We start from the raw sequence: 17,228 nt of genomic DNA on the forward strand, positions 1-17,228 counted from the left end.
GCCAAAACATAATAGCTTGTTTGTCCGTCTTTGGAACGAGATAAACGAAATACATCACTAAATCTGCTTATCAGGGATCCGACAGTTTGTTGGTATGTTTGTGGAGGCATGTGGCATTCGATGTCTACACACAAGTCATGTAATTCGAGTAAATAACGGGACCGCTGATTTGCGTATGCGGTGATGGCGCCCGATAGTGGCCCAGATGGGTTCCATAGGATTTACATTAAGAGAATTTGGTCGCCGAGACATCATCGTGAATTCACTATAACGCTCTTCAAACCACTACAGCACGGTTCTGGCTCCGAAACGCGGACAGTTATACTGCTGAAAGATGACATTGCCGTCGGGGAAGACGTCCAGCATGAAGAGATGCTGGTGGTTCGCAGCTGTCAGCGTGTGTTCGATTACTATCACAGGTCCTATGAAAGCGCAGAACGAGGTCTCCCGTAGCACAGTACTGCTCCCACCAGCCTGCGCTTGTGGCACGCAGCACGTTTCGAGCCGCCGTTCACCTCGATGACGGCGTTTGTGAAGACGACTATTGACCTTGTGTGGCGAAAATGTGATTCACCCGCAGAGCCGAAACGTTTCCGTTGGTCGATGGTTGAATCCCGACGGTCGCGTGCCCACTGCAGTAGTAACTGACGATGTCGTTAGGTCAACCTGTGAACATGTAGGGGTGCTCTACAGCGGAGCTCCATATTCAGCAAAGTATGGTGAACGGTATGCTCCGAAACACTTGTGTGTGCGCCAGCATTGTGCTCTTTCGGCAGAGATGCCACAGATCACCGTCTATCCTACTTCACAGAGCACACAAGCCTCCGAGCCCAACGTTCTGTACCGAGCGAGGTGGCGCAGTGGTTAGCAAACTGGACTTGTGGACTTGCATTCGGGAGGACGACGGTTCAAACCCGCGTCCAGCCATCCTGATTTAGGTTTCCCGTGATTTCCCTAAATCGCTTCAGGCAAATGCCGGGATGGTTCCTTTGAAGGGGCACAGCCAACTTCCTTCCCCATCGTTCCCTAATCCGATGGGACCGATGACCTCGCTGTTTGGTCGCTTCCCCCAAATCAACCAACCAACGCCGGGCGGAGTGGCCGAGCGGTTCTAGGCGCTACAGTCTGGAACCGCGCGACCACTACGGTCGCAGGTTCGAATCCTGCCTCGGGCAAGGATGTGTGTGATGTCCTTAGGTTAGTTAGGTTTAAGTAGTTCTAAGTTCTAGGGGACTGATGACCTCAGAAGTTAAGTCCCATAGTGCTCAGAGCCATTTGAACCAACCAACGAACCCACGTTCTGTGAAGAGTCGTGGACGCCCAAGCACTTAGAGCCTGGCGGTAGTTTCACTATCTCCCTACCTCTTTCCCTAGATGATCACACCAGCAGCACGAAAACATTCGACCATCTTCGCCGTTTTCGAGATACTCGTTCACAGACTCTACGTAATAATTATCTGCCCTCTGTCAGAGTGGCGTATCTCAATAGATTTCCCCATTAGCAGCCTGTATCTTCGCTAGGGCGATCCCCCGCCCTTGTCTGCTACGCTGACATACTTTTGTTACCGCGTCACGTGCCCGCAACGGCATCCAACGTCGCGGGGAACAGCGGTCGTTATGTTTTGACTTAAATGTGATTTGAGACTTTCTCGGCGTATTCCATTCGTGAAATCTTCTCGGGTGATCAGCCGAGTAAAGGCGTCGTCTTCTCGCAACGTTTCGAAGGGTTTCGTACCCATCATCTTCAAGCGAAGATGATGGGTACGAAACCCTTCGAAACGTTGCGAGAAGACGACGCCTTTACTCGGCTGATCACCCGAGAAGATTTCACGAATGTTTTGACTTGTCACACTATATATCAAAGTGATCCTCGCTATAAACTGCTATCGTAGGAAACAATATTAACGCTACGACATTGGAACAGCGGAGAGGCAAGCTGGTAAGTGAACTGCTTACGATAGATAGCGCGGATCGTGAAGTTAAAGCACAAGTCTAATGAACTGCTTCTGAGCATAGATTAATGTTTCAAAATGTGATTTTAAAGTTACACTGTTCTTACACAGGAGCAAAGAGTGTACTAAGTGAATCATTTTTGACACTGAGGACGTGCTGTGAACTACACTGCGTAAGAAAGTCTCACTTCTTCGAAACACCATAATTGTCTCTCACTGCGACGCATAAGTTTGAGATTTGGCTCAAAGCCATCTACAACAGAAGTGTGTTCCCTGCGAAACCAGTCTCCGGCTCGACGACGCTGCAAACAGCAAGGTCTCGTCACACGCGAAAAAAAGACTTCAGCTCCCAAGTTCATACCGGGTGTAAGGTGGGTTAATTATGCCCCACTGACACCAAATGTCACCACAGTTCTGCTCAAGGCTACCGCTTCTTTTGATGCCTCTCCGGTGGAGGTCAGAATCGCGACAACCAGCTTTGGAACACGCAGTTTTCTCGTGGGTGGCCAAGGGAGGCATTTCAGACACTCTGCCGCTCAAAATCGACACAAAAAGCTTTCAGTCGGAGATATAAAGGACGTCAATAAAAGCACCCCTTTCCTTGTGGTGTTAATATCCACACATTTCGTGGCCTAAACCGTAACTTTGTTCCAAATATTTGAAATAATTCTTTTGGTAATTTTCAAAGAGTAAACTGAACCTAATTTTTTCGTTAATTATTTTTCATTGTAATACGTAATCAATGTGAAAACTTTTTTTCTGACATAGTTTACGGTTTTTTGTTATTCAACAGTGTTACATTCTCGAACTTCCTGTATTGAAGCGAAAATTTCCATTTTTTCTTCATTTTTCTATATATAAATGTGTCTGTGAATGTTACTCGTCTGATAGTTTGCTTATCCTAATTTCATGACGAAGTACGAGTTGTTTCATGCATTACGCAGAGAAAATATGGTTGTCATATATTGTTCGCCATTAATCCAGGTGACTTCAAGGAATCAGGAAAGAACAGGATGATTTTCATGGGTGAAACTTTAAACATCGTGAAAACATTAAAACTAAAAGATACGTTTTGGTTAGTTTGTTTAAATCGTACAACTCGTCGTACTACATCACTCCGAAACCGATGTGGGAGCTTGCTCACGTTTTTTGGTAAATATCAGTAATGCTTTCAATTTAAGTGAGTGTAATATTCAAAATTTTGTAGGAGTCAAAATTTTTTGTTATTAGTTATTGTAAGACCGTGAAAGTTATATTCATTTCATTAGCTGCGTGCTAGATTTCCTCTCCCTTTTGGCATTTTATCAACAGACTCGGCTTCAGCTTTGGTGTACAATTTCCTTGCGCAAGAATGTTAGGCCCTGTAAGTAAAGTGAGAAATCTGTACGTCGTACAGTTCAAAATGGTTCAAATGGCTCTGAGCACTATGGGACTTAACTTCTAAGGTCATCAGTCCCCTAGAACTTAGAACTACTTAAACCTAACTAACCTAAGGACATCACACACATCCAGGATTCGAACCTGCGACCGTAGCGGTCGCGCGGTTCCAGACTGTAGCGCCTTTAACTGCTTGGCCACCAAGGCCGGCGTACGTCGTACAGTATTTTGCAAAAATAGTATCACAATTCCTGTACAGATTCACAATTTTCGACTGTGATTTCTACTTCTTTCAAGTGTAGTGAAGTCAATTTGGCGAAGTGCCATTCACAGTAAAGTGCAGAAAAATTTACCCAGTAGGAAAACATCCAATTCAGAATTTATCAGAAAAAAATAATTCTTACTTACTCATACTTGATGAAGTTGGTCCAAAGTCTCGTCATAGTCGACCTTAAGCGTCCGAAGGTCGATTCAGGATCTGCTAGGATGGGAAGATACTGAAGGTAGAAGACGACACTGCTCTGGGTCGCGTGAGGCGTTCCTAAAAGGCAGTAAGTTAGACGCACATGAGTTTGATTTCATGAAATTTGGTTAGAAGTAGTTAAATATGTATGTACTCCAAAATTAACTCTCAACAATGTGTAATTCTAATATGAGGAAACAATTCTGAGATTCTCAATAAATTTTCTTTGTATGTTGGTACGCATAAGTAAATGTTAGTTTAGAGTATGATTTCGTTAGGACCATATTTCTTTATATTTTGATCTACCATAGCAATCATGTTTACAGGAGACATTAACCAATGAAATGTCATTGATTTGGTCTTTCTGGCACGTTATCAGATTATCGCATGTATGGTACAGGTTTTGATATGAACAGTCACAGAATGAGAAGTCGTTTCCATAAGGCAGATTTTTCCGTAACTTCACTAATTACTGGATCATGAATAGGAGATGGTGTGACTTCTTATTTCACCTTGCTTCACAGATAATCAAACAGAAAAAGAAAATATATCCAGGATGATCAAAAACAATATGAAAAGCTTGTAAGGTTCTTTAAATAATGGCATCATGCTTCTAGCTTTTAGAATTTTATTTTAATATTGCAATTTCAGTATAAGGCATATTCAAGAACCTGCAAAACATAGTACAACGTAATGAGGGTAATGTAAAGTGGGATTAACAGTAGGTAAAACCAATTTTATGATTTTTTGACGCTCGTGTACTTACAAAATTGTGACATATAGGTGTCGCAGGATAAGTTTATCAGAGAAATAATTGTTAGGAAAAAATTAGATGCGTTCCGCCGCTTGCGATTTAATTAGCACTGAGACAGTCAATCAGGTCGTTGCGCGCACAAATTCAAGCACTTGCACGCGCTAAAGTGCGGTAACGCACGTACTTCTGTTGCCCCATAAGTTACCACTTCTTCAAATTTGTCTGTTCCGGAAGTGATAAATTTAAGCTAAGTGAACAAAAATTGCGTTTGTTCCGTTTGATTAAAGAAAAGGAAAAACATGTTTGACAACACTGTCTCTTGCTGGTTGCTTGAATTTGAGCGAGTAACGACCTGATTAGCTAATTTCAACGCTAATGAAATCGGAAACGGAGCAGCGTAACGATTTTTTTTTCTTAAGAATTATATTTCTCATCACAACCCTCACAAGTTCTTCAGGCTCTGACCACGCTGTATATGTAATACAGAATGGTGCCAAATAAGGGTAAGAGACCCTGTTCTTCTTTCAGAATCTCCATACTTCTAATATCCATTTTCTACGAATTTATTGCAATATTCCTTACCCGTATATACTATAGCAGCACGTCCTGTTACGCACAAAGAGAATTTGGATAGAATTCCCTTGTTTATTTTATTTCATAGGCACTATATAATTGAAAGTATTCGTATAATCTGCAGTTGATTACAAATTAACATTCATTAGTTTTGTTTGTTTTGCACACAATCACACTGAGATAAGAGGGACATTTTTAAATAAAGCCTTTACTGGAGCCTTGTACAACAATTATTTCGTAAAGCTTGTGATTCGGCCTCTGTTGTTATAAGATGTACATGTCTACATAATTTCGTAGCGTAGACTAATTCTTTTAGTTATTGGAGAAACGCTGTGACGTGTGACAGCGAACGTGCCGTTTGCAAGGTCGTATCCAGTAAACAGAAGATCACAGAAGGAAGGCATTAGTCATTGTCTATTCATTGTAGACCTCTAGCGCTCTGTGGTGCTGTTCTTAAGAAAGCGACCAGTGTACGAGAGTGTTGCTTTAACATTTAGGAATGAGGGCACACATAAATATGAACAAGAATATCTGGAAAGTATACATCATAACGATTGCAGTGGATCTCCTCATGAAACATAACCGACGTCTTATGATTATGGACGAGCACTGTCTATCTTCAGTACTGTCTCGTGAATTCATCCGTGACGTGTATAAGGGGCGGTCACGAAATTTCTGTTTCAGCCTGTTCCTGTAGCGTATATGAAACGTAGCGAAACTCCGATGCGGGTCTACAAGCACCGACATTAAGGAAAGGAAATTTGGCTTTCGTGTCTTTCCAACGTGCGTGAGGTAAATTCGGAAAGGTGAACTACGGCGACATTAGTATCAAATACATCCAAATAGGACCAACGTGCTGTTACTCTTTTGTTGGCTGCTGAAGCACAAACACCGGCAGACATCCATCGGAGAACGAAGAAAGTGTATGGGCAACATGTCTGTCGAAAACCGGGATGCTGCTTCGTGACGATGCACGTCCACATACGCAAATGTCGTAACGCAGAAGTGACGCCAATTCCACTGGCAGATAATCGAGCATCCCTGATCTCTCCCCCCGCGGTTATGACGCCTTCGGTCCCTTAAAAAACGCCTTCAAGGGCTACATTATACTTTTCCTACAATGTTTTGCTTGCTTCGTTATAATCAACGAGCTCGTCTTGCAGACCAATCCTGTTGTGCCGTACTAAAATATACTCGCCAGCACAGCGGAGTGTTCTTTGGTTTCCTCCCGGACGAGATTGATCGCAACTATGACATATTACGATATTTCAGTGTCTGTGTTGTTTAGAAGAACGATACAGTTATAATGAATCACCCTGCTCTAGCATTACCTTTCTTATGCCGATACCATGTATACTATCGATTCTTGCGTAGGTTAAAATTATCTCAGCTGTTTCACTAAAAGAATTCATATGATTTTGTGTACGATGTATTATATTACAGGCTGAAATGTATTAAAAAAAAGAAATTAATGTGTTGCAATCGATATGTACTAACAGGCAAAATTACTCTTCTTTTAAAAATAACTGAAATAACAAAATTTGTGGTATACTTGAAATTCATATTATTATGTGTACAATCTAACTCTAATTACTAAATTTATTTCTGGATTATTTACGAAATAAAGATATATTTTGGCGAAGATTCTTCTTTGGTAAAGAAAGTTTGTGAATTATTTCGCTTTGTTAACTCTTTGGAATAGTGTGAGTACCTCGGAACGTTAAGTAGTGGTGGGCATGCCTCTGATGAAAGTAGAAGTTTCCTAAGTATGTCACCAACAATGTAATTATTGTTTTGAAATATGTGACAAAGAATAAAAGTCAAGAATAATATAGGCAAATCTTCATCAGTTTTTTAGTCATCAACAGCCTACAAAATCTAAATTTCGGCTGCAAGAATGTACCCCTAGACAAGAATTCGAGATAATGGAGATAAGTAAAAAGTTATTCTTTTGTGTATATTAAGTCTCTCTGACCTTTCAAAATTTGTGCAAAGAATGAGAATGTTAATAGTGATGTGTGGGAGGGTAAGATTACACACTGTTCCTTCGGACATGCAAGCGTGTCCGAAGGAACATTGCATCGTAGATCTAACAACACAGACACTTCAATATCGCATTTATCCAAAGACACCGGGCAAGTGTCTTTCAGTTAAAATGTTTCTCCTGTACAGGAATATACACAATGAATGCAAGAGTGCAGGTTGTAGGTACATGGCTGACGACGTATGGAAGTTGTGATCCCGCGATCAGTTGCGCTCGCATAGCCTAACGGTATGGCGACTGCTCGCGGTAAGTGGCAAATCCGGTTCCGGTCCGGATTAAATTTTCATTGTCGTCATTCCGTTACACAGCTGCTGGTTGTTCATATTCGCAACTGCGATTAATTTCCGTGTATAAAATATTAGTTCGCGTTACTAAAATGTGGGTACGAAGATTTAATTATCTTTGTACAATCCACTTCCACAGCAATGTTCTGAGTATTTACAACTGTCTCTGGATATTAAAGTGTCATTTGATACAGACAAATGTACAAGACTCTTTACTTGATGTATAACTAAGATAATGCTCACACTGAAGTCCTGGCTAAGACATTTACGCCACTGGCGGCCTTTCGAAGACGATGCTGTCGCCTTGATCGTTGACAGTGAACTGAGTCGAGAGGTCCTCTACTCAGCCGAAGGTAGACAAGCGATTGCGATGGCGTAGAAAAGCTCTAGGAGGCGTGGTTTTTTTACTCAGTTATTGTGATTTCATTACCCTACCCCATATCGGCAGGGAAGGGCTGGCAGCGGCACAATGCCGAGTGATATGTTTAATAAAAAGATGAAAACGGTACGTATAAAAGGCGATAAAAGGGGGATATAACAACATAATAAGGGCAGACAGTGGGGGTTAAAATATACACTTACACGAAGACGTTCATGTGGGACAGTTAAAAAATGTCCACATAAAGATCAAAAACACAATTGGGGTAGGAGGCGTGGGTACGCTAGCGTTTCCTACACTCTGCTGTGGTTTCGTTGCGAGGTGCCAACTTTGCTTTGGCACCCCACAAATCCAATCTGAATAGAGCAGTTTCGCATCATGGCTGTAACTAGTCGAGCTGTACTCGTGTGCGTCTCTTCCGTTCGCCGCAGGGCGAAGGCTTGCTTACGGAGACAAGCGAATAGTGGTTAACGCTGGCGAATTGATTGTGAATGCTCGTTTGCATGTGTTCGCTTCAGTTGACTCAGGTGTAAACGGGGCTTAAAAGACTGCTGCTCGATATAACCTACTGAGCTACAACTGTACATGTATGTTAGAGTTGCACACGCCGAAATGACTGACCATATGTAGTGTTCCCGAGCTCCTCCCCCCTGTAGTCGAACAGGTAGTAGTAGACGGGGGCGGCGTCCGTGTGGTTGGCCACCACCCTCACAGTCGAGTCCTCTGGCTCCCCGAAGCCAAGGTCGGTGAGCATCTGAAACAACAGCAACGCGACGTCATGTCGCTGCAAACGAAACACGTAAAAAGTTACGATCTGTAAATACACCATGCTGCTGTTTTCTTGAGGTGACCCATCCCCAGGTGTAATAAATTAAATCTAAATACTGCGCTGATTCTTCTGAAACGTCATTGGGTAACTGTTTACAAATATTCGACTGGTATTAGATGCAATAACATCTTATTTTACAACAGTGATTCGCATAGTGGGATAACAGCCCCTGGAGGGTAAAATTAAATTTGCCGATGGGCAAAAACAAAAAGGCTACGACACTAAGATATTTTAAAAGATCGGTACTATTATATGTAAACTGAAGGTGGAGGGGGGAGAAAGTAAAGGAAAGGGAAGGAATTGCTATATCAGCTGCATCGCGTCATTGATCGGTATCAGCGGCGACGAATGGAAACATGTGTCCGAATGAACAGACGCGACGCATTCATATAACTGATTCTCCTTGATGAGCAGTGGACCCACCTTCTTCATTGCGGATGCACAAGTTCGCCCGACCTCCTGTGGGAATCTCAGAGCAGATAGCGGATAGGTGGCGCTCGGTGGGAGTGTGGGTCGGCCGTGAGACGTGTCGAGATAGTCCGTGCAGTTGCGATAAACACGGTGTCCCGGATGTGTTTCATTCACTGCCACCGATTCCGTGTAATGTCACGATGCAGCTGACATTAGTAATACCTTCTCTTTCTTTTACTCTCACGCCCCCTCCCCCCCCCCCCCACCATCAAATTACATATAACGTATAGCAGCTGCGGATTCTGTATGGCATCTGTTCTTCCGGCCGCGTCCGAGAAAACAGGCACCACATATTCATATAATGGTTACTATTATCACTACTTCATTAGATGTAATACTAATAATATAAGTCACCATTAAGTACAATTTTGTTCCTCCCTCACATAGTCAAAACACTACACATGCACAATGTTTTATATTGTCATTAGTGGCAGTGGTCGGATACATGGAACTGGCAGAGTGAAGTCTTTCGATATCTGTCAATTCAGGATCAATAATCCTCTAATGAAGTGATTTACAAGCACTGAGTCCTCATATTTTAACTGGGTTGATTCGAAATCAGGATGCAGGGTATATGTGAACCAATTCTGACTAAGGAGAACAGCAGTGGAGAGCAAGCATGCTTTGCAACAAGTGCCTAGCCTCATTGTGGATGGTTAGTTTCCTTTTCTGTGAAGGAGTTGCGGTAGAAGAAGTTGAGAACTGCTACATCACTCTCTAAAAGGCTGGTCAGCAGTACCGAATCTTTCAAAGAAACACTTACAAAAATTAAATAGTGTTTACATTTCGACATTTTAAAAATAAGTGTTCAAAAACAATCTTTTTATTCTAAAAATTCAATTCGGTGCTGATTTTGACTTACTTTAGGGGAGGGGGGCATGCAGAGGGATACTAGTTAATGTTGTGTACGACTTCGTACACAATGGTAAGGAAATGTGGTCTACAGAGTAGTGTGGTAGCTCGTCGTAGGTAAGCTGGACAGGAGCAGAAATGATTTTCGAACAAGTTAACACAGTAAACAGAAGGTTTACTTAAATTGATTTGCGAAGAGTACGAAGGCTCATTACAAATAAAGCAGCGAGAAAAAGAGTCCAGCTATCACAGTATTAACAAGGATGAAGCTCCCTAAAGTAAGCCCGAACGATGGTGTTGGAGCCACGACTAGGCAGCGTCTGCATAGCGTCACGTAGCGGAGAGGCATCTAGTACGTCTGGCTGCCACCAGGCGTCCTATATTGCGGTGATAGAGTGCCTTTCTAGTACGGTACTACTGGAGGCGTGACCCAGCGGGTGTGCTCCATTGGGTCCACTGGATTCCGCACGACCGCTATCGGCGTCTGATGAAACTTGCAATTCCGTTGCAAACTGTGTGACACCTATGGGGTGGTACTGATACATGATACCACAGTTAATATCTGATTACATTAAGGAACAATGGTGTCAGATAGATTAGGAACCACTGCTCTACACAAAGTATTTATTTTTATAGAAACATTGGCAGAACATAGGTGATTTTATGTACCTTTGTTAATCTGTTTATGAGTTTCATTTGTGATCATAATCACGACTAAATATTCTGTTTTTATCATCAGCTGGTAAATAGTGCCCGGAGTAACAGAACTAACCTTTCAGTCTAATGATTTGAATCACGAGAGAACCACAATTCTTAATACAGTCACAGAAAAAGGATAAGATAGAGCGACATCCGTAGCTCTTGGATATAATTTCCACTTATTATGATGCATGAATGGTAGCTCCCTTTAAATGTTAATCCAAGTAATCACACAGCTATTTGGTGGCAAACTTAATGCCAAATTTCCGGGAAGCACGCAGATCTGTAAGTTGGCCAACACCCAGAAAACGTATTCTTCTGTTATGGTGACCTTGAAACAAAGTATCATACGCGACAACCATCGCTATCTTGGTGAAATTTAATATTTATATTTTTGGAAGAAGTCAGAACACAAAACTCATTCAAAACACTTTTCCAACTGACAAATAAAATGATTTACTTTCACTATCAACTTCCTTCTTGATCTCTGTCTCTACACCCTTCTTCCTCAATCTCCATCTGTTTCTGTCCCACCATTCTCTATCTCTCCCTCCATCCTTCCCTGTCCCTCTCTCTCTTCCTCTCTCTCTCTCTCTCTCTCTCTCTCTCTCTCTCTCTCTCCCTGCCTCTCTGTATCCCCTCTCCTTCTCCCTACCTCCCTCCTGCCCTCACCCTCCTTCCCACTCTCTCCTATTTTGTCCTCCTACCTTCCACTCCCTCCTCCCCCTTCTTCTTCCTTCCCTCTCAATCTCCGTCCCTATCGGTCTCTCTCCCTCCATCTCCCTCCCTCCCATACTATATCCCACTCTCCATCCATCCTCCCCACCTTTTTCCCTCTCATCATCTGTCCCTCCCTCCGTCTGCCTCTGTGTCTCCTTCCATCCCTCACGGTCTCTCTTGTTCTCTTTTTTCTTTCTCTATCTCTCTTTCCCTTTCTCTTTCTCCAGAAATACACATAAATTCTTGTTAAATTAGTAACTTACTCGATAAATAAACTAGCACATTTCGGATTGATACGTGACTGGGAACTGCAATTCTTTTTTGTAGCCGTTGGCGAAAACTCACAATGTGCCGCCGAATAATAGGCGGCCAGCGTAAGTTTTCAATTGAAAGACACCACAATACATAACACAAAGATGAGTGTAGCGTACTCAACAGTGGAGAACGGCAAGCAAAATTAAATGTACTTAAGAAAATTGATGAGACACATCAACTCGATTTTACTGTACGCCAAAGTAACTGATACTTCTTGAACTCTTAGTTTCTTGTGTTACATTTATGTCTATTTTACTGTACGCTGTACAATGTACTGTTTTCAATTTTCCATAATGACAACCACACTAAATCTTCACTGCGAGCAAGTTTTAAAATCGCATTAAGATTTGCACAATCTGGGAAACCCTATTCCGAAGGGAAGTTTGTGAAAGGGTGTCTGACTGATGCTGCAGAACTTGTTCGTCCCACGAACGTTAACAGGTTTCAAGAAATCAGTCCATCCAAACAAACAGTGACAAGACGTATCAGTGCTATGGCCGGCGATGTGCACAGGCAGCTAATAAATAAGGCTAAAGACTTTTTGTTGCTTTCTCTGTTGCGCTCGATGAAGCAACAGATCTTACAGATACAGCCCAGGTTGTGACATACATACGAGGTGTCGATAACGCACTTTGTGTAACAGAGGACGTTTTGGACTTAGTACCTCTGAAAGGGACTACTACGGGTGCGGACTTACTCCAAGCTGTCGAGCGAGCGATTGATGGTATCGGTATGGACTGGAATCGGTTAGTCTCAGTGACCACAGATGGAGCACCATCAATGCAAGGCCACCAGAGAGGACTCATAGCACGGATGCGCAAAAAGCTAGAGTGCACAGACGAGACGTTGTATGGAATTCACTGCATTCTGCATCGAGAGGCGCTTTGTGCAAAATCAGTATCGTTAGCAAACGCTATGCAAATTGTTGTGCGTACTGTAAACTATCTGAAGACACATGGGCTTACGCATCGCCAGTTTCGGCGTTTCTTGGAGGAATTAGGAGCGGAGTACGGCGACATACCTTACTATACCGAAGTGTCTGGCTCAGTCGAGGTAAAATACTGAAAATATTTTTTGATTTACGTTTGGTCATAGTAACATTCTTACAAGAGAAGGGAAAAAGTGAACCTATGTTGGGAGACCCTTGTTGGATATCAGACCTTGCATTTCTCGTAGACATTACGTCTCACATGAACAGCCTGAAAGTCGGTTTGCAAGGTGAAAGTAATTTAATTTCTGACATGATGGAAAAAGTAAATGTCTCTGAAAGGAAGCTTGCGCTTTGGGAGAGTCAGCTATTGACAGAAAACACTGCACATTTCCCGACTCTTGGACAGGTCCACGAAAGTGCTAGATTTCAAGAATACATGTCAATAATTGTAAAAATTAAGGAACAATTTCGAGCACGATTTGCAGATGCTACGAGTTTGTCTCCTGTCATTCGCCTCTTTGTTCGACCGTTCTCGTCGTCAGTTGAAGATACTCCGAATGATCTACAGATGGAACTGATCGACCTACAGTGCAATACAAGACTGCAGGACAAGTTCTTTGCGGTGCGAAGTACAAAAGAATTCTACGAAAATTTTTCACAACAAGAATTTCCACGCCTGCACCGAGAAACAGCGAGAGTTACGTCCCTGCTCGGGTCGACATATGTTTGTGAAAGATTTTTCTCGGTGATGGAAATGAATAAATCAAGGTTTAGATCAAGCATAAGTGATGAAAATCTTCGCAACTGCTTGCGTTTGTCAATGAGCCGTGCTTTTGTGCCCGATATTAACTATATCATTTCTCATGACCAGTGATAAACGTGTTTGGATTTATAAAATTCTTCTCGGGTATGCAGCCGGATCATGACGTCTTCAAGACACAATATTTCTGCGGTCCAACTGGCCGCCATCATCAGGTGAGAGCGCTGGTGCACAATCTCGCCGGAAACATGCCGCGCCGCCGGTGGTGGAAAGAGGCGAAATCGAGATATCGCTGTCAAAAATAAAAGAAAATTAAAAATTAAAAAATTCTATTCCGACGATTGAGACGCAGACCGTTGTTTTTTAATGTCGGATAACACCGGGTCCCAAGTCTTACTTAAAAGATAGCCCTTGTCTCTATTAATAAGATTCTCAGATAAACGAATCTCTATTGATTCTTTTAAAATACAGTCCCAATATCGAGATGCAGGGGCAACCATTTGTGTCGCATCATATTGCATTCTGTGTCCCTGGGTGAGACAGTGCTCCGCCACTGCGGATTTCTCGGGTTGAAGCAGCCGTGTGTGCCGCTGATGCTCAACACATCGGTCCTGAATGGTCCGGATCGTCTGACCAATGTAAGCCTTCCCACCGTGGCAAGGGATCTTGTATACACCGGGCTTCCTCAAACCCAAGTCATCCTTAACAGAGCCAAGAAACGCTCTAAGCTTGGCCGGCGGACGAAAAATACTTTTGATGTGATATCTTTTTAGAATTCTTCCTATCTTCGAGGAAATGCTCCCAGCAAAAGGCAGAAAAGCCACCGATTTGCAGGTATCTTCTGGTGGTTCAGGCGATGGTCCAAACTGGAAAGCACGACGGATCTGTTTATCTGTATAGCCATTCTGCTTGAACACAACCTTAAGGTGGTCCAATTCTTGTGTCAAGCTTTCTCCATCTGAAATGGCATAAGCTCTTCTCGCCAACGTTCGCAGGACCCCTGTACGCTGGAACGATGGATGACAGCTAGAAGCATGCAGGTAACGGTCCGTGTGCGTAGGCTTTCGATAAACACTGTGTCCCAGTGTCCCATCATCCTTTCTGTACACCAGAACATCCAGAAACGGAAGCTTTCCATCACTTTCCACCTCCATGGTAAACTTGATGCTAGGATGCAGGGAATTAAAATGATCTAGGAGGCGGTCAAGAGCCTCTCTCCCATGAGGCCACACCATAAACGTGTCGTCAACGTACCTCCAAAAACAGATTGGTTTTAAGGACGCCGTCTTCAGCGCCATGTCCTCCAAATCTTCCATAAAAAGGTTGGCGACTATTGGGGACAGTGGGCTCCCCATAGCCACTCCGTCAGTCTGTTCAAAATATTTGTCATTGAATAAAAAGTACGTTGACGTCAGCACGTGGCGACAAAGCCTGGTTGTGTCCTCATCCAGTTTCTCACCAATTAATTGCAAGGATTCTTCCAGAGGAACCCGGGTAAAAAGCGACACGACATCAAAGCTCACAAGCAAATCGCAGGGACTAAGAGACAAGGACTTCAATCTCTGAATAAACACCATAGAATTGGGAATGTGATGTTCGCATTTACCGACGTGAGGGCCAAGAACAGATGCTAAATACTTGGCTAGATTGTAGGTAGGAGCACCCAAGTTACTCACGATCGGACGAAGCGGGACCCCTTTCTTATGAATCTTGGGTAGGCCGTATAGTCTCGGTGGCACGGCAGCACCAGGACGAAGTTTTTTGAGAACGTCGTCAGGTAAAGAACTCTTCTTCAACAGTGAAAGCGTCTTCCGTTTTATCCGTTCAGTTGGATCGTCCTGCAATGTTCTGTATGCTAAGTCCTCAAGTAAGAGATCCATCTTTCCCAGACGATGTGTTGAGCATCAGCGGCACACACGGCTGCTTCAACCCGAGAAATCCGCAGTGGCGGAGCACTGTCTCACCCAGGGACACAGAATGCAATATGATGCGACACAAATGGTTGCCCCTGCATCTCGATATTGGGACTGTATTTTAAAAGAATCAATAGAGATTCGTTTATCTGAGAATCTTATTAATAGAGACAAGGGCTATCTTTTAAGTAAGACTTGGGACCCGGTGTTATCCGACATTAAAAAACAACGGTCTGCGTCTCAATCGTCGGAATAGAATTTTTTAATTTTTAATTTTCTTTTATTTTTGACAGCGATATCTCGATTTCGCCTCTTTCCACCACCGGCGGCGCGGCATGTTTACTGCACTAGAGGGCAGCTACGGCACCTTTTCGCGCACGCGTCGTGGGCCTTTTGCGGCCTATATATGGGCTGCCGCTTGCGCTGGGAAGTCAGTTCCGGCGAGATTGTGCACCAGCGCTCTCACCTGATGATGGCGGCCAGTTGGACCGCAGAAATATTGTGTCTTGAAGACGTCATGATCCGGCTGCATACCCGAGAAGAATTTTATAAATTATTACGCCGGGAAAGCCTTCGTAGTCGTGTTTGGATTTATTCCTTTCATTATAAAAAATTATTGTTTACTAACTGTGAATTATTACCTTATTCTGCTCCATGTAACATTATTATCAGGAAAATTAAACCGATTGTTCCAATGTATACTTACATTTAGGGTTTTTTTTTTAATGAGTGAAGGGCTACGCTCAGCTGAAGTCGACAAAACATAACATTCATCTAATTGTCGGTTATTATGCAGATTTCGGACGGAACTGATGAAAGATATAGCAATAATGGTATTGAAATAACAGGTGATGATCGAGAGGTCTGCGGTTATCATTCTCTTCAGAGGTCAGTGAGACAGAAATTATGTAGGTGTAACTGAGAGCACCGAGAATTAGTTATAGGAAACCTTGCATTAATTTAATGTTATTTGAAATCATGAATAAGGTTCGTTGAAAGTCGCTAAGTGCTCTCTTTTTTAAATACTAGATCAAAAACATTACGCGTATTTACGTTCCGTCAGTCAAGCTGCCTTAATAAAAACCCACGGTTGTTAACTGTATTACTTGTCTTACTGGGTTAAATAAACTGTTAACATAAAAGTAGACGTCTCAATGAGTAGACTGTGACAGTATTTTAAATGTTTAATACGCGAAATACCTTCCCATGGTTGGCTTGCAAGCTGTGGAAAGAGCACTAGAATGCGCCGATACAGAGTATCCCAGGAAGTGCAGGCTGCGGCGTGCGCGCAGTGACCCGGAAGTTGCACATGTGCAGGAGCACCGCACGCGTGCAGAATTTCTGGCCGGCCCTGATGTAGCATGTAGACACACCTGCAGCTTTTGCTTTTTGCGCATCAGGATTGAAGCTGATCATCTGATGGCGATTCCAATGCGATTTTATCAAACGCACAAGCTGTTTACAGAAATAAGCGATAGTACTCGGGTCACGATATACTTATCGTCGTTAAGATAGTATTACCTCGTAACTCAAAAATTGTTAGCTATGAGTTACACGTTTCTACACGCTGAGAAATCTGTCCCGTATAAGATAAAAATCCCCGCATCTCTATACAGCAATCTGGCGCTTCTGCAGCAACGTATCAGAACCCCGTATCTTATAACGTTAAAATTTTATGGTATGAAACATCATATCTCAGAAGAAAGTTCGTCCTTGAAAAGTCACCGCGCTTTCTTCGTTGTGGTACAATTTTAATAATTATTTAAAAATTATTGGCACTATTTATAACATTCAATAAAATTAATATCAGAGAAAGAACTAAGCTTACGACTAAACAACAAGAATACTGGTGTGGAGCCAGAACATGTGAATGAAGCAGTGAAACAACAAGAAAGTATGTTAAGAAAGGTAA

The 17,228-nt window shown here is 42.8% G+C and overlaps 1 protein-coding gene across 1 annotated transcript in view; it reads right to left on the bottom strand.

Moving 5' to 3' along the window:
• The window catches only part of LOC126198850 (carboxylesterase 4A-like), a 118,806-nt gene that overhangs the window by 12,013 nt on the left and 89,565 nt on the right, over window positions 1-17,228 (bottom strand). Inside the window, exons 8-9 of the mRNA XM_049935436.1 lie at window positions 8,448-8,580; window positions 3,738-3,870 (exon numbers count right to left, since the gene is read on the bottom strand). Of these exons, the coding sequence (XP_049791393.1) occupies window positions 3,738-3,870; window positions 8,448-8,580 (266 nt within the window). The remainder of the gene's footprint in view (window positions 1-3,737; window positions 3,871-8,447; window positions 8,581-17,228) is intronic.

The sequence above is a fragment of the Schistocerca nitens genome, chromosome 8 (assembly GCF_023898315.1).
Source record: "Schistocerca nitens isolate TAMUIC-IGC-003100 chromosome 8, iqSchNite1.1, whole genome shotgun sequence".
NCBI lineage: Eukaryota > Metazoa > Arthropoda > Insecta > Orthoptera > Acrididae > Schistocerca > Schistocerca nitens.